Raw genomic sequence first — 25,591 nt, forward strand, 5'->3', positions numbered from 1 at the left:
ATGTTATGTGCTGGCTCAGCCGCCTCGAACTTCTGCCAGATGAGAAAAAGTAACGCAAAAGTAATGTAACATAGTACTTTCTATAAAAAGTAGGGAGTAACGCAATATTGTAATACATTACTTTTAAAAGTAACTTTCCCCAACACTGATAGGTGAATCTTATTATGCATATTTGAGCTTGTTGTTTGGGTTTGGCTCATAAAGTTATCCAGTTCATGGAGTTTAAAATGTGGGCAGGCACAGGTCACTATATTTTGGTATGTGGCTTATTTCCAAGATGACACTTTTGGGTTTGAGTTTAATATGGGCTTGTTCTTATTGTTTTGTTTTCTGTTTTTTTAGCAAGATCAGGCAACACTAATGGCTCAAAGCATACCCTGTCATGTCTTGTACTGCGCAGACAGAAAATACACAACACTGATACATGTTTAAATACATTATTAACTACTTGTTTAGTTTGGTTCCATACATACTTCAATTTCATTTGTAAAATGTGGTTGTCACTCCTGTAATAAAGAACTGAGTGTGTACAGAACAGGATTAAGCACTAAAATGTGAATTAATAACCGAATTTAGCTGCAGTGTGTATGTGGCCATTCAGATGACCGAACTTATACCCAGCCGAGTTTTTGGAACTGATTAAGAAAGTTTTGAGTTAATCAACCAAGAGTTTGGGGTTTATCTGACAGTAAGTTAACATTTCAGTAAGTTTTCCTCTTTATTCTTTACAAATTGCACTGCAAATAAGTAGTGCCAGCTGTATATTGACGTCAGTGTTCGTTTTGGTTCAAGATCTTGAACCTGACCAGTCGTAAAAAGTGTGTTATGTAGTGGACTGACTCATTAAGTTTGTGCTCTTCTCTGACTGTCAAGACTAGAATCTGCTCCAGTCAATGGAAACAGTCTTTAAAGGGATAGTTCACCCAAAAATGAAAACTCTGTCATTAATTACTTACCCTCATGTCATTCCAAACACGCAAGTTTGTTTTGTTTGTTTATTTCCTTGTTAATGCTATTCCAGCATATATGGCTATATTCATGGTAAGAACCAGTTAATCCATACACAAGTCTGTGTCAATTCACCTAACCTGCATGTCTTTGGGCTGTGGGAGGAAACCACGCTGACACAGGGAGAACGTGCAAACTCCACACAGAAAGGCATCCCGTCTCTCCCAGGGCTTCGAGAAGAATTGCTGAATAAAGTTGTTATTTTGGTTTTCTTAGCACACAAAAGGTATTCTCGTTGCTTCATAAAATTACGGTTCAACCACTGATGTCACATGGACTATTTTAACGATGTCCTTACTACGTTTCTGTGCCTTGATCGTGGGTAGCACCCTTGCTGTCTATGCAGGGTCAGAAAGCTCTCAGATTTCATCAAAAATATCTTATTTTGTGTTCCGAAGATGAACACAAGTATTGCGGGTTTGGAACGATATGAGAGAGAGTAATTAATAATATATTTTTCATTTTTGGGTGAACTATCCCTTTAAGTGTGTTGAGCTCAATATTAGAACGTTTCAGCTAGTCGTGTAGTGTACTGTATCTCCAGCTTTAAACTGTCAACTTGCGATTTGAATCCAAGGCAAAAGATTTGTCTTTGTCATTTTAGACCTTATTACTCATAACCCACATACAAAGAGAATTCCTCAACAATGCCATGTTACAGCATCTTTCCCTAAGAAACAAGCACACTGTGTTTTTAATGGACTCAAGTATTCTATTGTCATTATTCACAATGGAAAAAAAAAAAACTTGATTTTAAACTCATTTCAATGTATTTATTCATTATTTTGCAATAAAGTTCTGTACTAAAAGGGATGTGACATCACAGTTTCCGAGTTTATTAAGGTCTCTAAAGGGAGTCAATTTCAAAGCGCTGTGGGGCAAACCAATAGAAACGCTATACAGAGATCCTCCTACAGATTCTATTAGCTGGTGTCGTTTTGCAAACTTGGAACAAAATCAATAACAGCCCAGGGGACAAAGTGTGCTGTCGAACAGAGCAGAGCCTCATGCAACACTTTACAGCTTGTTTCCAACTCCATTCCAACTAGCTATACGATGGATACGTTAAACAATATATGCAATGAAATCTATTTTGTGATAATTAACAATTCAAGACTGTTTAGCATTATGAATGTGTATAATGTTCTGAAATGCTCTGAACCGTTGTGCATGAAACAAACAGATGGTATTCAGTGAAAACCATGCCTGACAGCTGTGTTCATCTTTTACTTTCACTGTATAGAAAAGGGCAGCTTGGGCATATGCTATAAAGCTATCAAAAAATATAAGGGTCTGTAAATGGTGACAAAATTTCTGTTTTGGGGGTAACTATATTGCTTGCAAAAAAAAAAAAAGCATCAGATAGGGGGGCTCACCAAAACTTAGAGAATGCTAATCACCATCTGAAAAGTATTCATTCACATTTGAGGAAAAACATCAGCAAAATGTCATCTGCTCCACCACATAGGTCAGTTCTCTTCCTAACCATCAGAAACGAATAGTAAACCAACTATTCCCCTCTCTCAGATGAATAATTGATAAAACCCTAAGGGGGTGGATCGGTCCATTATTCAGTACAGCCTGAAGCTCACCAAGGCATGGTTCATTAAATGAGGATATGATTTCCATATTTTCAATTTTGGTCTGAGATAGTGGTGGACTTTTCATACTCTCTTTAGGGTGGCAATAAGGAATATCAAGAACATGAACAAATGATATATGTCTGCCTTAGAGATTATAGATAAAAAACCTAGATATTGAAATAATATAATGCTGATGGAGGCTGGCTGAATAAAATCTGTTTTATGTTAAGATTTTTAAAGTTACATTTGTAAACCTAATGTTCAAAGCCATATCAAAATTCTACCCCATCTTATACTTTATTAACTATTTGCAATGTCTGATCAAAAATTGTTTGTTGCGAACATGCAATTCTAAAAGATACAGTGGATTAAATAGTATAATACGATGTTAATAATGTATTCTCAATATATTCTTGTTTTAATATGTAGCCTAAAATATTAACTAGACTTGCAACACCCACTGCCAGGGTGTTCTGGGAGTAACCAGGGAATTGCCGTCTACTTCACTATTTAAATACTTTTTCTTTATTTGTTGTTTGATTAATCATGGATTCCCTCTAACATCATAACCCAAGATTACCTTTATGCATTTATGTACATGTGCCATCTTCAAAAATGGTTGATATGCTATATGTGACCCTGGACCACAAAACCAGTCATGAGTGTCAATTTTTCAAAATTGAGATTTCTACACCATTTGAAAGCTGAATAAATAAGCTTTGTTAGGATAGGACAATATTTGGCTGAGATACAACTATTTGAAAATCTGGAATCTGAGGGTGCAAAAAAATCTAAATACTGAGAAAATCACCTTTAAAGTTGTCTAAATGAAGTTCTTAGCTATGCATATTACTGATCAAAAATTTATTTTTGATATATTTACGGTAGGAAATTCACTAAATATCTTCATGGAACATGATCTTTACTTAATATCCTAATGATTTTTGGCATAAAATAAAAATGGATAATTTTGACCAATACAATGTATTTTTGGCTATTGCTACAAATATACCCCAACGACTTAAGACTGGTTTTGTGGTCCAGGGTCACATATAGAGAATATGTATAGCATGTACAGTAGTGTAGTGTAGAGTGTAGCATGTAGAATAACCATATAGTTGGTGTTAGGAAATGCACCCGTGACTGCTTGTTAGCTTGTTGCTATGCAGTTGCTAGGGTATTATGTGAATTTATGAATGAATTTGAATTTATAAACATGTACTGTATTCTGATTTTATAATCAAAAGACTACATACATAAAAAAGTGATATTGCAGGATTTCTAATCAGATATCGAGTAAAAATCACACACAAAAAAGTTAGCAAATAGCAATAGCAAATTTAATTACTTTGGTATCCAACCAGGTTTGAATTTTGACATAGACTTGATTTTCACACAACACCAGCTTTAAAAATGAAGAGCGAAATCAGTCCGTCAATCTTTATATAATCATATAAAGCCGGGATGAATGATCAACTGATAGGCTTTGTAATGTGTAATAGAAAGCAATGCTCTATAAGGGGGAAAAAATGAATAATGAGCAAAAATGTATTAACTAATGTGGAGACATTGTGTGGCACTGTTGAACAAAAAAGACTATAGAGGGAATGGAAAAGACTTGAGTGGAGAAATGATATTCCCAAACATTAGGAGAATGTTTCCAGGATCTTGGTCAAAGATTCCAGTCTGACACTATCGTCACTGTTTCAGCTTCAATTGCTCTTTCTTAGAGAACCAAAAGCTCATAATCGATCCTTTCTTTAACAGTAAATAGAGACTCTGTTTATCATACTATCTCTCTCTCTCTCTCTTTTCCACCCAACCCCCAAATCTACATCCTCCTCTGAATTTCAGTTCATCATTTTCTCCTTTTTTTTTCTTTTTCCCTCTCACATTCACACACAACACTGACTGTGTGACTTACATAACCTTTACAATTACATAATATTTCTTTGTTAAGTTTTATTTCAATTTATTTACTGATGTCGCTCCAATCGCTACCATAAAAGTGGTTTATACAACTTGAGTCATATTATTCAAGATTATTCAAAAATTCTCCAACAGCATGTGTCATTAGAACTGTTCTTTTACTATTCCTTTAAGTGAAAGTATCACATTTACGGCACACAATAAATAAAAATGGATTATTATTGCTTAATTCTTCTGTGACTGTTGCACAGTGTTCACTTTGTCTTTGTGTTTTCTGGGTGGTGACGAGGGAATGACTCTGGGATAAAGCAGAACGAAAAACTGTAACAATCGGATTAGGAGGACAAAAGATTTGGCTGAAACAGTGAGTGGAGCAGCAGGGTTTGATGGGTAACTGGATTTCCCTCTATCTACAAGATTCTGTAGTCAAAGCAATGGGCTTTCCTGACCACAGGCGTAAATAGAGAGAGAACGACAGCTGGAAAAGGAGGAATACTGATGGTAAATTTAATATGAATGAATTTATAATGATTCTTAGTTTCACTGAAATTGTTGAGACAAGAACAGACAGGGAGAGGATGCCAGAGAAAACAACACAAATGGAGATAAAGAGGAAATGCATGTAACTGGCAGTGTCGCTATGCATTCCATCAAACTTGTCTTGCCCTTGTCTGATGTAAATAAAACTTTATAATATTAAACCATTCTTTCTTTGTATGAACATTCTTATTTTGTGAAAAGATTATATGGCATGTCAGTTTCATAAATAAATGATAAACAGCATGGGTGAGTAGTGACAGAGTAACATATTGGCCAGGCAGTTAAAAAGCTAATATTTGTCTATTTGAAATTTAAAACAACATGCCAGGTAGCATCGCAAATCATTTGTTAAAGAGATATTAAAATAAACAATAAAATAAGTAAAATAAAAAAGACATGTTTCCCAAAGAGAAATTACATACAATCATATTGTTTTGAAACAATCTTGGTATATTCTTGGTCTCATGTTTGTATTTCTCAGTTTTCTTGTGAACACATAATGCAGCAGCACACTTGGTAAATGTCTTACACACATATAAACACATAGTGTATATTAGCGCACACACACACACACACACACACAAACACAAAATTACAACCCTCAACCCTACTGGTGCACAGTTTCTCTGGCCATTTCCAGCCCCCATCTGTCATTGCGTTTCGCTTCATGTAACACCCACCACTGACCAAAAAAGCAGTCTAAGTGAGAGGAAGTGTATTCATCCAGAACAAACAACAAACTTTTACAAACGATTAAGTACAAACCACAGTAATTCTACTGACAGTTTTATTATAACTTGCAAAGACTGCATGCATGAATAGATGTTTATTATTCTGAATAGTTAAAGATTTTAGTTATTCTGCTTAATTAGTGGAAAATACAATACAACCAACATGAAACTAGACTTATACATTTTCTCAACAAAATATTGAGTGGTGCTTGTCTGTGCAAAATTCACTGTCATGATGCAAAGGTGATGTGTATGGTTGGCAAGGTGTTGATATGCAGTTGCTAAGATTCATCATTGGTTTCTAGGGATATTCTGAGCAGTTGCTAAGTTGTTACTGTCTAGTTCAAGTCAAAAGAGGTCACCCCAAAGTTGATGATATAATAGTTTGTCTCCTAATATGTATTTGTAATTTTCTTTGATTGAACAGACTGGGTTCTAATTAGAAAAGTAAAAAGGAGCCTCTCCTCAACAAGCCATGATTTGAGATATCATTCATATCATGTCCATAGCAAAAACAACACAAGTTGCACAGTTTAGGAGTCTGTTCAAATCACTCCTTTACTTCATGCCATTAATATTCTCTCTAAGAAAATAGTATTAAAAAATATAGCCTTCTTTTCAAATTCCCTCCAGCACAGGTTGGTCTGAAACATAAGGAGCGCCTCAGAGCCACAGGTACCATGGGAACAAGATAGAGAGAAAATGAATGTTGATGATAAAGCAAGAGTGAGAGACAGAGTGAGGATGAGATCGGTGTTCGCTGTGCTTTACTGTTTGAAAATACTTTAAATTAATAAAAATGAAAGACAAATCAAAAGTAAGTCTGTTTTTGAGGAATATGTAAACAAATGCAATGAAAAAAGATGAAATGGAAAAACAACAATTTGCATTGAAATAATAGATTATATAATCAGCGCTTAATTTGGTACATATTTTGCATTCTTGGGTTAAAAACAGTGGATTAAATAGTATAATGGACAGGGCACAATGGAATGAAACGTGATACATTTTGACACGGTGGCTAATACATGGAACTAATGCTATGATACACAAAAAAAGCTGCTAGACGTGGCACAACAGCCTGGGTTGTCAATTTTTAAAAAATACTTTGAGTCCATGCCAAAATTGACATAATATGTTTGATAACTTATAGGGATAGTTCACCCAAAAATGAAAATTAATTAATTGCTCACCCTCATGTTGTTCCAAACCCGTAAGACCTTCATTTATCTTCGGAACACAAATTATATTTTTTCATGAAATCTGAGAGCTTTCTGACCCTGCATAGACAGCCATGCCCCTGAAATGTTCCCAGGCCCAGACACAAAAGAGAAGAATTGTTGAATAAAGTCATTATTTTTGTTTATTACTTTTTTTTCTTTGTGCACAAAAAGTATTTTTTGGCCCTCCCCCTCTATTTCCTGTCCCCATTTACTCTCTCCTAAATAAATAAATAAGTCTGGCAAAAAAATAAATAAATAATAAAAATAAAAATCAATCAAATTCAATTATTTAGGATTTAATACAATAACAACTCATTAACTCATCAATTCACCCCACTGAGCCCCTTAACCTAAAATATCATTAATAATTAAAAATCAATATTAATAATGAATGCTGCTTCACGTGTCATTCAGATATATATATATATTTTTTTTTTCAATTTATTATTTTTTTTTCAGTCAGGCTGTCGTTATCTATTTATTCACTGACAGACATTCAGACATTTTAAGAGTTCTGACTTTAAATTTCAAATTATTATTTACTTTACAAAATAATGGTTTATTCTGATTATTATTGTTAACAATAAATGTAACTATTTTTAAAACTGTTGTTTTTCATCTAAAATTAACTGTAAACATGCAATGTTGTACTGTACTAACAATTCATTCTTAATATTGCTGATGTCAGTTACTATGTTCACCACTAAACAATGCACTGACTAAAATCATGGCCCATGAGGTATTGGTTTGTAAATAAATCTTTCTTTGTCCCTTATTTCAAACACACATCAAAGGTTCTACTATCACTACTCATCAACCCAAGGTCTCTCTTCTACATCCACATCTTTTTTATGTCTTTTCATACAAAAGAGCTGTTCTTCTCAGGCAGGAGATTAAAGGGTGGGGTTTTATTATGCCGCTTTCTCTTTCGCTCTCTGTTTCTGTGCTTGTACCTAGTCTTGTATCTGGTTTAAAAGAACCATTCATTAATATCTCGAACACACAGCAATGCACACTTACAATAAGCACCTCAATTTCTCAGTCTTTCTCTCATTTCTTACCCCTTCATGTTTTATTGTCTAATCCTGTCTTCCACCCCCACCTCTCTTCAACCTACTAGATTATGGAACCATCCCCACAGAGTGACTGTTGTCTTGGTAACGGGCCCCACCCTGTCTAATTCAGAGGTGGCATCATGTACACTGAAAAATCTGGAAGATGCATATCCCTCTTCTTGCTCAATATAAACTATCCCTAAATACACTGTACATTCATAAAAAAAATATTATTATGTTATGTTACTATTATATATGTATTGCCATTTCCGAGCTTTCATTTTATTTCTAAATTAATTGAAGTGCATATTTCAAAAGGTAAAGCTACCATAATATAATTATCGAAACCTGCAATTAATAATACAGAAGATAAATGTTATGATTACAACATATCCTTTTTTTAAATTATTATTAGACTAATCATTCTATGCATTCCAAATAAAAAAAGTCACTAGCAAAGGAAGCTGCTTATTCCTACATACACAGCGTACAAATTCAATATTCTCCTATTATAATAAAGTTAATACATTTTGCATTTCACAAAAATAACATTATGACAACACTGAACCTTATATCTCAGGCTTGAGGACCCTTTTTTCAACCCCTTGTTGCTGTGGTAACAGCTGAATGTCATTTCAGGAAGCGTTTCCCATCTGCGATGCTGTTCGGCATCCAGGAGACGCCCCAGGCCTTCAAGCAGAGACAGTGTGAGTTGATCTATGGATTGTCAGTGGTAAACACATCATCTTGCATCATCTTTTACATAACAGAGACATTCTTATTGTTTGGTCTGCGAAGCTGCCTTTAGGCATGACAGAAATTCATTCACAGTAGCTCTAAGCAGGTAGCTGTTAACAGTCTCTACAGTAGTCCAGGGCTCTGGAGTAGTCCTGGAAGGCCAGTGTCCTTCAGATTTTAGCATCAACACCAAGTTTACCCATCTGTCTGTAATCTGATTACAATTCTAAACACCTTATGTAGCTTGTTGGGTTGTGTTTGGTTAGGGTTAGAGTTAGAGTTAAACTCAGCAGGACATTGGCCCTCCATCCATGTAAATCTTCTGCATGATAAAATGTTTTAATTGTACAAAGTTAGCTACCTATATGATCTGCAGGCCCCAATGATGTTCAATGCTTAGCTAGTGATTACATGAAAATATATTTAGTTTAACTTCTTGTAATTGCATCAAGTAATAAAAACTGGACAAGTCAGTATCATGTGAGGCAACTTGTAATTGGAAAGGGAGTATTTAATGATACAAAATTACTGGCCTGCTGACTGTCCAGTGTCATTTGTTTTTAAAGGGGTCATCGGATGCAAAATTCACTTTTACATGCTGTTTGAACATAAATTTAACATAAATATAATTGTGTTGGCAGTGTGTGTACACATCCACCCTATAATGATAAAAATACACCAAGTGGTTTTTATTTAATCCCTAAAAATAATATCCCCTTTTTCAAATCAAGCCGTTCTTAGCTTCTTGCCTGTGTGATGACACACAGACCAAGGCCGCTCCCACGAATGCTGATTGACACGGCCGTCTTACCTTAGACCCGCCCTGAGTGAGCTGTGAACAGTTCGACCACCATTGTTTCGACGCTGGAGCAGGGACATGGACAAGAATGCCTCTATAGCGACTGAGGTATTTTGTCGTTGGATGTAATAATAAACATAGCAGTTGTCATTTACTCCCGACATCTGAGCCGCTGAAGACGCGGAGGATTATGCTTGTTTGTGAAGGGAATGCGCCCCCCCAATCTGCAAATCATTTGTGATCCAGCTTAACTTATTGAAGAAGTGAGTATAAGGGATTTTTATGAATCTTTGCAAATTGCCTCTCCTAATAATGTGCTAGTTAGCAAGTTTCACGGCTAAATGCGGCTAAAGTAAACAGTACTGCTCGTCACCCCACAGAAGAGGGGGCAAGGTGAGCAGAGCTCATTAGCATTTAAAGGAACATGCAACAAAAACAGTTTGCTCTGAAAAGAGCTGATTTTGACGAGGTAATAAAAGTGTTTTTTACACTACCATTGAGAAATTTTAACCAAAGCATGTTATAGACTTTTCATGAAGACCCTAAAGAATCATATCAACTTGTGGAAAATGGGCATCCGAAGACCCCTTTAAAAGATATGTCCAGTTAAAATGCAGGTCTCACATTATAATGCACTGATGCTGTTAGCCATTAAAACACAAAATAAAAATTTCTGATTTGATGGAGCAGCGATTCTCTAGTTTTACAATGCAGTCCTCCCACTTCAAACAACTCTGATGGAACACATGTGCATTTAAATGTGCCTTTGAGAAAATATTAGTGGTGCTTGCCTATGAAAAACTTGCTGCCAGGATGCTAGAGTGTCTTAGGTAGATTTAATGTGGTCAGTGTATTTTTCGAGTTGGTTTGCACAAAGGTTCGCTTCCTAAGTTTAGGAAATTTTTTCACTCGTGGAAATCGTAAATTTTGATGCTTCAGAAAGCAATAGCCAGACTCTACTTAACAACCCGCCCAATTTGATAAACTATAACTCATGTTCGTATTGTAGCACACACATATGACACGAGTGATGTGTTGTATTTATTATGTAGGCTCAAGGGTTTTCAAAACCCTCTAATTCCAACAATGGTCAACATTAATAGCAACACTCACTACAAACCACCGCTAATTACATTTCAGTGTAGTTTTTTTGCCAGGATGTTTATGGAAGAATGAGGTAATGCTCACAAGGGAATGGGCTTTGTTAGCAGAGTTGCACTTCTCATGTGTCAAACCTGAGCTATATGGGCTTTGTGCAGCATTCATCAGAATATGAGAACACCTTCCTCAGCAGCATCCTCATCATCTTTGAAAGCATGTGACTCTGTTGAGTGCTCTATACTAAAGTTCCAATGATGACAAATAACCTCAGATAAAAAGAGTGTTATAAAATCTGACATGCTCTGCTGCAGTTACAAACACATGCATTTTAAGCTTTGAAGAAGTCATTCCAGCTCCCAACCATTCACAGGCAATAGAAGCAAATATGCACCACTTAAGCAAACACAGCCACCCTGTCGATTAACTCTTGCATTTACAATAGTGTCAATCACAGTGGAGATTAGAGATGTAATGGTATGAAAACTTCTTATCACGGTTATAGTGACCAAAATTATCACGGTTATCAGTATTATCACAGTACCGTTAAAATGTTCTGGAAATGTTCAAAAAGTACTAACACATAAATCATTTCACCAAGTTTTATATTTCAAATCAGCAAACAACAAATAAAATGACTGTTTGTTTGCATAAATACTAAAACAATAACATTAGAAGTTAAGTCCAGATTTTAAATGACAACATAACTGACAAAAGTTTATGTAATAACATGTACGAAATGTTCAAATAAAACTTTGAAAAGGTTTCATAAAATGGTAAACCTCACATTTCAGCTTTTAAATAAAGAAAAGGGTTAAGGCGAAATGATGTATAGTGTATAGCTTATCTGAATTGTTCAAATGTGTCGAATCCACATAAGCTTGTTTTTCATGAACCGGTCAAAATTTACAGCAGGGCATGCAAATACAGTCCGTTTTTTTGGCTAGATGTAAAAATAACTCTCTGTAAAATAACTCTCTGTAAATCCACTCTCTGACACTAGGCGGCGCTTATGGAACAGCAGACTTAGAGCTGTTTCACTGTAACCTCAGTGGACAAAGCAGCATTGCGATTAGGAACACTTTATTATTCAATTAGGTGATATATGTTGTGAAGAGGAAAACAAAATGCCATCTAATCTTTTCTGAAGACAGTCAGAACCTTCAGAGGTGCATTGATATAATTAATTAATTCATTCATGTATTCATTTGTATAATTCCCTTAGACGTTTTCTAAAACCTCCCAGCTCTCCGCCCTGTTTTCACACCAAACGAAACTACTCCGTGTACTGTGCGCACGTGAAACTGTTACTTCAAATTTTGCTTTATACTGGATAGTATTTATGTATCCTGTGTTGTTCAAATCACAGTAATCGAATACTGTTTTAATGATAATTAAAATATGAAAGAGTAATACTAACCATGGGGAATTTTATCATGATTGATAGTCAAACCTGTTATTGTTCCATCCCTAGTGGAGGACAACCCATCTGTTAACAAAGTGCCCCATTGAGGGGCCAGACCCACAGCCTCCATAGTTCTAGCAGGGGTTGCCAAATGGTGCCCTAAGCTTGAGATAACATGTCCACAGTACACCATCTAGGAGAGATACCAGCGCCAAAAACCAAACTTGAGATGTACGTATAAATGTATAAAGGTGCATTTGCGGCTACAGATGAGCCAGAGCATTGAAATGGGTGGAATCGACAGGGAGAACTTTTGAGAGCACTCGCTTGATGCATGCAGATCCACAACTCCTGTAGAACACCTCCCAGACATATTGCATGGTATGAGGAGTCAATTTCCACTCTGCTGGCATCAGGCCCTGTCTTCACAGGACTGTTGCCACATCCAAGTGACCAAGAATGTGAACAGCTCTCACTGACCGTGTCTTGTCCTGTGCCCACAGGAGGAAGCAATGTGCCAACATGGCCCGCAAGAGCACATTGTCCCCCACAACCCCTTGTTGGTTCAAACAGGACAACACTATCATGTTGCCAGTCTAAAGGCCAAAGTATACTTTGGTTTTTACACACAACGCAAGGGTCCGCATACAGTGTGCATGATGCAAATTTTGTCACCAAAATAGTATGTGAATACTGTACACGCACAGTCCGATTTTTGTAACCGCACATACTTTGTATGCGCAGGTCGCACATGCGCATTGACTTGGTTTTGCACTAATCAGTTGTGCTACAAGGTGGAAGCACTGGCCCAGGCTGTTGTTTCACAGTAGAAAATGAAACTAAAGAGATGGAACAACAAAAACAACAAAATACCAGAGACTGCAACAACAACAGATGGCTGCACTGAAAAGCGCTTGTGTGAGGGGGTTATGATAACCCCTGCAACTTTAGTTTAAAAGAGTACAAAGACATTTTAATCGGTCGTAACTAATGGACACAAATACATCAGATGCTGGACAAAGATGAAGCTTTCTAGAGCGTATGTGTTGACTCACTATCAAATGGAGTTCATGCACACTATCAAATGGAGTATACTTTGAAAGGCTACTCATTCGACTGTATGCATACGTGTACAAAAACTAAGTATACTTTGTGCTTAAATCAGAACATCTGCGAACAAGCGAAAATCTGTGTGCCAAATACACTGCCTCAATCTCCAGACAGGTGCTTTGCACACAGTACCTACCTAAGGTGGAAGCATCACTATGACTTTGTGAAGAAAAACCCACCCCATCAGAATTCCCAAGATCAAAGATTGAGGTCTCTTCCAGGGCAGTAAAACCTGACAACAGGCCCATGCCACCTTGACTTTGGGCTGTGAGGACACAAACAGGCAAACTCAGACCCGGCTAAAATTTCCTCCATAGTCCATAGCAGCATTTCAAGAGGAAGATCAGCTAAAGTCGCAACCATATGCCCCAACACCCTGTGAAAAGTCCTGGTGGTGAGAAAATGCTCGACCTTGAGGATGATATCCCAATGCTGCACTGCCAAACTCTATGAGTGGGTCAACACCAGTCAATCTTAGAGGAAATTTATGTTTCAAATGACCTCAAGTCTTAGCAAAGCTAGCGCCGCATCCTTGCACTTATCGAACAGAAGAACGTGAAACTAATATGTGAAATTCAATCTTTGATTAATATTTATTTCCTGGTGTTTTGCACGAGAATGGAAGATGGTGTGATGGGGAGGGGCACACTGATTTTCTACAACAGTCCCAGCTTGTACAATGGGGGGATGGTGTGAAGTGCTTGTGACAGAGTATGTCTATTGAACACTGGTCTCAGCCTCAGACGTCACACCCACGGAATGTTGGCTAAACGTCTGATGCATATGGCACACAAAAGTGGAAACACTTCAGGAGTTTTGAAGTCATCGTAGGATTGGTTAGATTATACAGGATTTCTGGGAGACGTGTGTGTGGCGTTCTTTAACGTTCCATCCTGGAAACAAAGATGCTGTGACATCAAACCCCCTCACGAAAGAAGAAAGCCGTCGTGTTTACAACTGTGACAACAAACGCTTATCAGGATCATATAATTGCTGGATTTTCAAAAGTATGTGAAATATTTAAAGTTCGCGGCATAGAATCTTTAAAATACGTCTGAGAGTTTTACACACCGGTCTGTTATTGTGGCAACATTTCCATGCCCCGAAATGTGACGCTGATCAAAACTAACTGTGATTGGTTGTTTGACATGTCGGTCAAACGGCCACATGGGCGGGCCTTGGCCAATGAAAGCTACCATATATTCCAGACCTTCAGCCGTCAGTCTGAAGGTCTGGCTACGCGAGACTAATTGAACACTGATGTGTGCACCAGGATGCCTGAACATGAGGGCAGAGGCCACTTTTTACATCTTTGTGGGTTTCCTCTCCCACACAAATTGTGCCTTAGTCCCTGATGTGAGAGTAAGCCACAAATGCTGCTCCACAGCAACCATCTCTGCCATGCTATATCCAAGCATGCAATGTGCTTCGTGGCCAGACGAGCTAAAGTGCTTGGAGGGAAGGGAAGGCTTGGACTTCCAAGGTGAGGTACTTCTCAGTCGATACCATGGCCACAAAGCCATACTCTGCAGTTCAGCACACTTTGGTAAAATCCACCGCTGGCTGATTCGTAATTCTGGCAGAATATGGCCGAGTCCAGAAATGCAAAACCTTGCAGTGGAGATATGGGTAAAAGGGAGGTAAGGCTTGGTTTCCAGCACGCTTTTCAGACTCCAAACTGCATACCCCTAAACAAGAGAGACTCATGACCTATACGCCACTGAGTCACCAGACAAAATGGGCTAAAACTATTGCACACTGAAGTAAAAAAAAAATAAATATATAAAATCGGAAGTGATGGCACCAAGCATGCACTTGTAATGGCCATGAGACACAGCTTGTTATGGGCCGTAATTTAGTACCCTCAGCCAATTAATTGGTGGGATTCTATAGGGCTTCAGACCTTGTGAACACTACTAACACATTCACATTGCGTCATTATGCAGCATTGAGATCCTATGAAAGGGAATTGTGATGAACTATTATTTTTTTTGATGAAGAAAAGGCTTATGGTTTTAGCCCCACTCTCATCTGGTTTGATTCATCATTTACATACAGCAAATATTCCATGTATAATTCATAAAACTGTTATTACAATAAATATCTATACATTTCTAATTTAAATTACACAAAACTGTAAATAAAGGGAAAAATAGTTCACAGTACATGCATCATTTGTGTATGGGATTGGTGCGACATATCCCCACCACAAGTCAACTTTGTCCTCACCACTTTTTGAAAACCACTGCAAAATAGCTTACGGAACCCATGTACAACACACAGACAAAGCATCTCTGATCATTAATTCATTTTAATTTAATTCATACATGAAACATGAAATACATTTGTGCCAGAATTGTTATGTGAACTGTACAATCACTGATGCACTCATGCACTATAACTATTTTCCCTGGCCCACATAGGATTAACAAACCCCTTGCATGTTAATTTCTTTCTTTCTTTTTTTTTTTAAAGGGGGGGGGGTAATTTGGATATAGCTATAGTACTGTAATCTGGCCCTGCGTCCCAATGTTCATACTTTCCATCCTAAATAGTATGTGAGATTACAATAAGTGTGTCCCAAAGCATAGTATGTTGAAAAGAGTATGCCAAAAGTACCCGGATGGTCTACTATTTAAGGTCGATTTTTGAAGTGTGGATCCGTGCATACTCTAATGGCTAAAATTGCCCACAATCCATTGCGCTTTGGCGAAGGATTCGATCCAGAACTACAAACATGAATAAAACGCGTTAGAAAAACTACAAACGTGGTGGAAGGGGTTTGAGTTAATAATAATCATCATTTAACCTGGTAAAAAGTATTTATTTATTGTTATCCGTGTTATATTTCATCTGCAACAGCAATGTGAAACATCTATTTGGCCGTTAACTTTTAAATGCATCATTATGCAGAAAATCTGAGCAGAGTTCTCCGCATGAAAGACCGGCGACTGGAAGATCAGCGAGCTACTTCTTTTTTTTCTCCAATACTGTAGGAAGTTAAATGAAATGAAATGTGGAGGATGTGACAAGATGATTGACAGGCCAGTTTACAGTGATAGGGTGCGTGTAACAGATGCGACAGAGCTGTCCATTAAAGACGCAGTTGTGTGACATGATAGTATGTCCCAAAGCTTGCCTACTCTTCTACTACATACTCAAAAGTGTGTACTTTTTCTTCACCAAAAGAGTACATACTTAAAGGGCGTAGTAGAAGTATGCACATTGGGACGCAGCACGTGTTTAACACATCTTAATTTTTCATAGAAGATTTACCCCCAAATGTGCCACAGAAAATCAGTCAAATATTCTCTCTGGTTTACTCATTAGTACAGTCAGCAGAGAAACAGATGCCTGCTCAGCAAATCCCTGCTTGGATTAAACTTCAGTCACCCTACATCCTCCTTCGCCACCCCATCCACCACCGCCCAAGTGGGGCTGGGTTAGAAGGGGAGACATATCAATAATGCAAACATCATTGATCTTGCATGATCCCTCATTGTCTTCCTGAGTTCCACCATGAAAACTAAACCACATTGCTGAAGTGCTGCTAATTCGGCTCAAATACCTTTTTTACAGTGTTCCAGTAGCATATATTACAAAACAAATTTACCAAAGTGGTGATAAATTCCTGTGAATATACTTATATATACACTGTATCAGCGTGCCCTTACATTTTCACCCATTTACTTATATTTCTTTTTTAGTCAGTTTATTAGATGAGCTACAAAAGCTTTTTTTTTTTTTTTACACTTAGATTTTGTTGCTGATGTTAAAGTCTGTGCATTTACTAAAACTTCAAGCAGCACTGAAAGGCTTGTGCAATAAATAATTGGCAGCTGGAAGCCAAATTATGGATGCTTTTAAATCAAAATTGTGAACACAATAATCAACCATGCCCATATTTGTGTATATGTAGTTTATGGTGATATTATTACATTTCAATGTTTAATTGTATTGTTATTTTATTTTTGTGTGTAAGTTTACTTTTAAATGTTGCAACTGTTTTGGATCAACATTTGATGTCTAATTTAAAATATAGGTTCTAAAGCAAAACTAGTTGTGAACCATTGCCTTAATTCATTATATGTGCCTATATCTTATAAGCTTTCTCTCATCATATTAGGTGTTACATAATATTATGAAGTTATGTGGGCAGCAGCAAATAATGAAAATGACAGTTCCTTTTCTCCTTTTACAAATCTCTAGTTGCTTTGCTTGTTTTTATTAAAACTGTTGATGGAGGTTAAAAATAGTGTTTAGAGTGAACAGAGTTTTCCCAATCGCTCATTTTCAATTCAATGCCAAGAATGACTAAGACTTTAAGCACTCAAGTGGCAACAATAATAGTATTCTCTCATTTTGAACCACATACCTGTACATTTTTTTTCTGTCATGGTGAAGACATTCATTGACTTGTATTGTTTTTATACTGAGAAAATTATATTTTCAATATCCTAACCCTCACAAACACTCTTTGCATTTTTAAAATAATTTTTATATTTTTAATGGCCATTATATAGTATGTTTATTTAGGACTATCGATTGGCACCCACAATGTATTTTGTACTATCCTTGTAGAGACAAACACAAACATGCATCCACACACATCCACAAAGTGTTCCATAAAAATCTTGTGGTAAACCATTATGTTGTTTCTTAAACTGAACAGATATGTGTAGAGTGTACTCAAGCATATACACAAAGGGCAGCGGACCCGCCCCACACTCAGCGTCAAACACATGGAACAAAGGTGTTTCACAGTAAGAGATGCTTAATGCTTTTGACATTATTACACTCACAACAGTCTTAATTCTACACTATTAAAACACCCTAAATATGTGCTGTATGTTGTATTTTTGACCATTTTTTGTACATATGTTTTGGGTGTTTTTTGGTTTATAATTGTTGTGAGTAGTAATACAACATCTATACTGTATCATTTGGAAATCAAATTTTTTGAAAGTGTGACTAAACGTAAACCTGATTCAAATGAAAATAGCAATGGAGGAAACAAAAGAAAAATAAAATGGTAAGGGTGGGCACCTGTCAGTCAAAACACTGTAATCAGCAGATAAATAGAAAAATACAATTCTTGTATAGACTTCTCATGGTGTGGAGCGAGAGAGAGATTTCCAGAAGTAACAAAAAAAAACAAAAAAAAAAACAGAAGAAACCTGCTCAGCACTTCTCCTGAACAAACACGCCCATCTTCACCTCAACACACAGATTTCTCATAAAAACAAAACCATCAGCGTGCCTCGCAAAATCAAGGAACCAACCCAAGGCAAAAAAACATAAACATGCACAAGATTTACCTTGAGAATGATATCAGTGTTGCACATTGTCATTTAAGCTGCATTTACAAAGAAAACTAACACCTTTACTTTGTTTTTCAAATCTACAAAAATACTTGAGTGAGTTTATCACCAGAGTAAATTACAAACAACTTCAACTCACTCAAGTCAAAACTGTATTTATGATATACACATATCAAATAAACTGTATTTAAGAAATACAGGAATTTTAGCACAAACGGCACCAAGAACTTTCACAAACACTTACATCCTACATCAAGACAGAGCAGGTCTTTAAAGTGAAGCCCATGTTTACCTTCTTTGGCCGCCTCCTCCTTCCTCCAAGCCCATTGAGTTTGTCTGTAGCCTCCATCCTGAGATGGGACTGAGTGTCTTCATTCATTACCCTCTGAAAGGAGTCAGCGTATCCCTCCTGTTGTCTTTTCTTAAAAGTTAAGTGCTCAATAAGTCCTTGGGTTCAACCATCCAAAGGAGATCCTCTCCACTCTCTATAGTCTCCTAGTTCACAGTGATGGTAGTAACAAATAAAGAGCGAGGGACTGAAAAGGGGGAGTGGCCAAGAGAGGGAGAGAGAGAGAGCGAGAGAAGCTGGCCGCTAAAATAAGGAGGGTGATGGGTTTGGAGGGAGGAGGGAAGCACAATGGTGTAACCATGGTAACAACTCCCACCAGTGTTTATTGGGAAGCACAGCCAGTCCCAGTTGCCACCCATGTGTGTGTGTGTGTGTGTGTGTGTGTGTGTGCGTCTCTGTTTTTATATCTTCATGGCTACAAATGGAATAAAAGGCATGAAAAAGTTAAAGGGTCAATTTTTAATGTTAAACTATTTGTGTATAAAGGTACGCCAGTCTTTGTTGTGCTGCGTTTACTGAATTCACATTTAAATGAATCATTATATTACCTTTAACTAAAAGTGAACATATGCATTTCATTACAGTAAGGTGAATATTATACTTATTCAATAAAAATTTCTATTTAAAATAAGAACTACAAAAAAGTGCAGATGTGCAGATACATTAAACAAAAGCATGCCCACAATAAAAAAATAGTAAAACTGTGATGGCAAGATGTCTAGATAGATACCTAAATCTTTTTTATTTTGTCAAAATCAGAACAGTGTAACCTTAGCAAACTCGCTGCCATATTTTTCACACCCGGTGAAAAGAGCTCTGTGTGATCTTTACGCAGAAGAGATGCTGCTCATGTTAATGATTGCCCCTGGTCATGTCCCACTGCAACACAGCTGACAGAACATCATTACAAATCACAGCTGCTGCTTTAACAACAGTGGCGTTGAGGAGGTTATTATACTACAATTCTACAGTCAAATTAAAATAGACAAAGTTAAGCAGTCTTGTTAGTTGACAAAACATAACACTTTTGCCATATTTAATTTTTGTCAAATGAAAAAAATTAGGTTGAGCTCAGCCCACCTGATTGGGGTTCGACGCCGTTAGGGGAAGGTTGGTGCTCTAACAAGGAAGCTAAGGACTGCAGTCTCTAGTATCAGTACTATCATGCCTCTTGAGGCGGTTTGCACGTACAGCTCTTAGCTGACCTCCATTATACTTATTTTGACTTTGTTTTCAATTTGAATTAAGTTCCATCTAAAAAAAAGCCATGTCATATTGTCTTTAAACTTTAAACATTCTGTGACACAAACAGTAGTTTTGTGGATAATTAGAATAAAAGTCATATATATATATATAATGCGAAAAAAAATGTAAGCAAAATGAGGGGGAAACATTTATATTTGCCTTTCTTTTAAACACTGTATAACGAAAGGAGATTGATATGGTTCAGCACAGACATACTGTAGACTGCACAAGTTTCGATGTACAGTAATTTAATTTCCAAGCTTCTAAAAGTTGCCAACCAAGTGACTTTGTGGTGTCAGCCATGCCAGCCGGACCACCTGAATTTCTTGGCACCCAAAGGTTGTTAGTATCATGCTTGGGAGAACAGACAGATGGAAAGGTGGATGAGAGTGTGTGTACATCCACATCATAACCACATCAAAGATTCATTTTCAGTGATGAAGATTTTAAGATGACCAAATATCTTGCCTTTCTACCTAAAACAAAGTAATATTTTGTGGCAGGCCCAAGTGTAATAAAGCATTTAAAACTGTATTTCAAATTTGTATTGTATAATGCAGAGCAGATTTACAAGCACAACACAAAATATATAAAGCGTGCAATAAAAGAACAGAAAACGGAAGTATAAATGAGGCCTCAATAATTGTGTAACTTCTCTTTAATTAATATAGTGCAGCTGTCATGCAGTCAGACAGACACGCTTCCCAAGGTTTAGCACTATTACATGTGCATCAGTGAGCCTATTCATCGATTTCTATGGGCTCAATTCTGAAAAGCAATAAAAGATAAAGTGCAGTCCCCAATGCATTCAAACAGTGTCTAAATGAGTAACTGCATACTTAATGAGTTTCAACAGAATCAGTGTAAGTTGGAGTGATCACGGCTCTGCATGTTCAAAAAAAAAAAAAAAAAAGGCATTCAAAGTGCTCATGTACGTCAGAAACATACGAATGGATAATGACAGTCATTCTCACTGGTTCATAGGGAATTAGGTTCATTAAAAATTGCTGTTTCTGTAGTATGAAAGCTAAAATATATGGATCACATGAAGGTTTGTTCAGTGGTGAGTGTAAAATCAGAGATCATGTGAATCAAAATACCTCTTAATGCATCAACAGTATGCTGGTTTAAGTATTGCCTGTTTGGTACACATCCTTCAAGGTACCTTGGAAGGGGTATTTAACTCACATAAACTAACCATTGGGGTACCCCAAGTTTCAGTGCTAGGCCCCCCTTCCACTTCTTGATATTCACAAATTTACACAAATTTACACTGCAAATAAAATAAAGTGTATATATATATATATATATATATATATATATATATATATATATATATAAAATATAAATAATGATATGATATGAACTAATATATATATATATATAAATAATCTAAATAATGATAAATTTACTTGAGAAATAAAATTACATAGGATATAAAGTATTTTTATTAAAACTAAGTGATTTTACGCTTGAAGCATAAACATATTTTAAGCGTAAACTCACTTAATTTTGATAATTTAGTTAGTTAGCTACAGTATAAACAACATCACACATCAGAACCCCTCTACTTAAGATCAGACTGTTTTCTAGAGGTCTGCTTAAAGGCCTTAGGGTAACAGAGTGAACAATGTGAAAAGTTCATGTACAGCACACCCCAAACAAATAAAGGGGCAGCATCATCTCCCCCAACTGACTCGGCAGAACGCACCCTGTGTTTCCCTTCCCCCTTCATCCCCCACAATCAAATCAGCTAAACCAAATGGGTTTAGGGGGCTGACCAAACTGGACTACCAGTCATTAGGGGCTTATGAGGTTGACCCAACAACTAACTGGCTAACATGTTCAAAACACCAAACATCTGTTAGTTGGTAAGAACTGGTATCTCCAGCAGGACCCTTGATCAAGTTGTTCTACAAATTCAGTAGTCCAGATAGTTAACTACACTAACCAGCTGATGATCAGCTTGTTTCAAACACAGCTACATTACCACAGTAAGGTGATTTCAGCTATAATTTCCAGTGAGGAAAAGTGCCATTTGAATGCACTGGACTGGAGTGAAGGACCAATGTACAATAGCATTCTTTGTTAATATTGCATTGATGTTTGTAACTGACCTATAACCAGACCAAAATGGAATCTGTTAATTGCATTTTCTGTCCTGATTTTGTGGAAAAATCTTTGACATTTTCAAAATTACTGTTTGCGTAAATGAAAGATGGTATGAGACAGACTCTGCGTCTGTCTGTCTGTGTGTGTGTGTGTATGTATGAGCACGTGTCTGGGCACCTTGATCCCTGCTGGGAAACTTTCAGGCCCGGGGAAAATGTGTTGCCATAGAGACACATCTAAGTCAATATCCATAGCAACTGCCGCTGAAATGCGCGGTCAATATTATAATACAAGCAATATTAGGGAAATATGATGCGGGAGCAAAGCAGTGTGTGTTTTAGGAGAAGATGATAGGATGAAGGTTTTTATCTGATGTGTTTTGAAACCAAAGTTTAGAATTATATGCTTGTGTGTGTCTCTCTACCTCTGTCTTCTGGTATGCCACACAGTTCATCAATAGGCTTTGATTGTGCTGAAATCTTGCTTGTTTGTAGGTGACCAAATACTTATTTTACTGAGGAATTTACAAATTAATTATTTAAAAAAAATTTTTTCTCATTTTGTCTCTCATAGTTGAGGTATACCTATGATGAAAATTACAGGCCTCTCTCATCTTTTTAAGTGGGAGAACTTGCACAATTGGTGGCTGACTAAATACTTTTTTGCCCCACTGTATATATGTTTATATTACTTTACAAAATTATTTGAGAATGTCCCATTTTATCTATAAATATCAACCACTGTTAAGAAAAAAATATTCTTGCTTTTATTAAACAACCAAAATTATTGTTGAACTCACACCAATAACATTAATTAATCAAGGCCTTTCTGTCCAAACAGTAAGCACAGTTTTATGATATCCTCCAAACATCAGTCTAATTAAATCAATAGTCTATTTCACAAACAGGGTCAGTGTGTGGGTCTCTGCATTGATGTGTTGTATTTGATTGTACTTAAAATCCACAAGAGGGCAGCACTGCCTTTGCTTTCAGCTTAATTCATTATTCCAATATTATAAGTTTATGACCTTGTTCACAAAAAGAAACGTTTAGTTTTGTTTTATTTATACATTTACCATAAGACAGTGTATCTAAAGTGCAGCACTAATGGACTCTCAACTAAATAAAATAAATGTATTAGTGGACATTTCCTTGCAAAATAAGAGCATAAGTAAATAAATAAATACTTCAAATCGAATAAATACTTTTTAAAAACTCCACTCCACAGCTATCCCTGAAATAACTAACTTACTAACTAACTAATAATAATAATAATAATAATAATAGAGTAGTTGTTTTGTTTTTTAAAGCACCATTATGGTGATTCCCTTTGATAAAGTCCTTTGTCCCTGTTCAAATCAAGCAGAGGGAGAATAGAAGAAGTGAGAGTACTTTGGGAGGTTGAATGTCAGCATACTGTTTGAGCTTCAGAGATTTAACTGCAATATGCAAAGAGGTCTGCCAGGAGTAAGCAGTAGCCAAAGACCTCTCCATTCCCATTCATCTTAGTGGAAGTTCAGCTGGCACAGAATCATCTGGAATGATGCAATTAGAAATCTGCCAGATTCAAAAACAGTTCTGCATCTCATTCGCTTTCATCTCAGCAAAAAAAAGTGTGACCAGGAAATTCTTCAACATTTTTTGAAAGATAAGATGTCATCTGGTGATTCAATGACAGTCATTTTGAGTGAACTGTTCCTTTAAAGAGGCTTCTGTTCCCCTCTTTCATTTCAGTCCCCATATAATCATTTGTGTAATTAATATTCCTGAAATGCACATTATTATACTTGCATTCATGATTATTTTGGTCACACATAGCGTAATTATACAATTTAGTACTGGTAATATTAATAAATGTACTTACATTTAAGTGAAGTTAAGTTGTGACGTATTGTCAAGTATGGTGACCCATACTCGAAATGGTGCTCTGCATTTAACCCATCCAAGTGCACACACACAGCAGTGAGTAGTGAACAAGTGCACACACACACACAGTGAACACACACCCGGAGCAGTGGGCAGCCGGGGAGCAATTCCAGCGCCCAGGGAGCAATTAGGGGTTCGGTGCCTTGCTCAAGGGCACCTTAGTCATGGTATCGAAGGTGGAGAGAGTGCTGTTCATTCACAATTCCCACCTTCAATTCCTGCCGGCGCGAGAATCTAACCAGCAACCTTCAGGTTACAAGCCCGACTCCCTAACCATTAGGCCATGACTACCCATTACTTACTATAGGGTTAAGGTTTTATTTGGTTTGTTGATCTAGTTTAATGATATGGTAACACATACGTACATCACTTTTTAAGACAAGTCTGATGGTCCCCGAAATCAGTGCAGAGTTGATTCAGTGCACTGTAACCTACCACTTCCCCAGGTAAAGGTTTGAAGAGTTGTAGATTGAGTAACTGCAGCGTGGGAATGATTCTCAGAAATCTGATAGCAATTTCTAGGTTTTTGATCAAAAAATAGTTACTGATGGCACTGGAAAAATAACACACAAAAAAGCACAGCAATGTTGCACAGTGATCAAGAGAAAGGATTTCTAGGTAAAAAAAAAAAAAAAAGAAAAAAGAAAAAAGATGCCTGCATTTGGCATTCTGCCAACAGAACATGTATGTCTGTGTGTGTGTGTGTAACAATGTGATCACAAAAAGATCCTGTTTATTTCCCATAAATAGAAATTCTGGACTGCTTCTCCTATTTCTAATTTCTTCCTGTTACTTATACTCACTTACATAGCAGAAAGCTTATCTTATCACCCTTGGGTAAGATCAGGTTTCATTAAAGAGAAGGTGGTTTCAGAGAAAGTGATAGGTCTGACTATGGACAGGGGCATCACTAGTGGGTGGGAATGGTGGGACTGGATACGGGGAGGGGGGAGGGGGTTCTATATGTTCGTCTGTATGTTCAACAAAAATAGTATCCATATTTTACACCAGTTGTCAGCTGTCTCTCCACTGTGCATTACTGATTATGTCAAATATTTAGGTCAAAAAAATGTATGACCTATGTTTACAAAAAACATTTTTAGTAACACTGCTATGTTCCCATGTGCAAAGAAAAATATGCAGTTTAGAGTTAATTCAGGATTCAGAAAAAAATAACAATGCTAATCTACATATTACATGAATATGCAAACAAAAATATTTGTGTTTTAAAAGTAACTAAAGTACATTACAAGTCAATAGTTTACAGACACTTTATGGAATGACCTTAAAAACCTTCACATGATCTACATACGATTTTTCCTTAGATATGAGATACAAAATCGATATTCAATAGATATTTCCATACAAAAATTAATTTATAAAATTTTAAAAACTGATAAACAGGACCACAGCAAACAAC

The 25,591-nt window shown here is 36.7% G+C and overlaps 1 protein-coding gene across 2 annotated transcripts in view; it reads right to left on the reverse strand.

Moving 5' to 3' along the window:
• ank2b (ankyrin 2b, neuronal) overlaps positions 1-25,591 on the reverse strand; it is a 158,594-nt gene that overhangs the window by 113,596 nt on the left and 19,407 nt on the right. Inside the window, exon 1 of one of the 2 annotated variants that reach the window (XM_058781270.1) lies at positions 18,833-19,240. The exons of the other annotated variant lie outside the window; for it this stretch is intronic. Within the exon in view, the coding sequence (XP_058637253.1) occupies positions 18,833-18,919 (87 nt within the window). The 5' untranslated portion in view covers positions 18,920-19,240. Of the gene's footprint in view, positions 1-18,832; positions 19,241-25,591 lie in introns of those variants that run through there. 2 annotated transcript variants of the gene reach the window in all.

The sequence above is a fragment of the Onychostoma macrolepis genome, chromosome 07 (genome assembly GCF_012432095.1).
Source record: "Onychostoma macrolepis isolate SWU-2019 chromosome 07, ASM1243209v1, whole genome shotgun sequence".
NCBI classification, from domain to species: domain Eukaryota; kingdom Metazoa; phylum Chordata; class Actinopteri; order Cypriniformes; family Cyprinidae; genus Onychostoma; species Onychostoma macrolepis.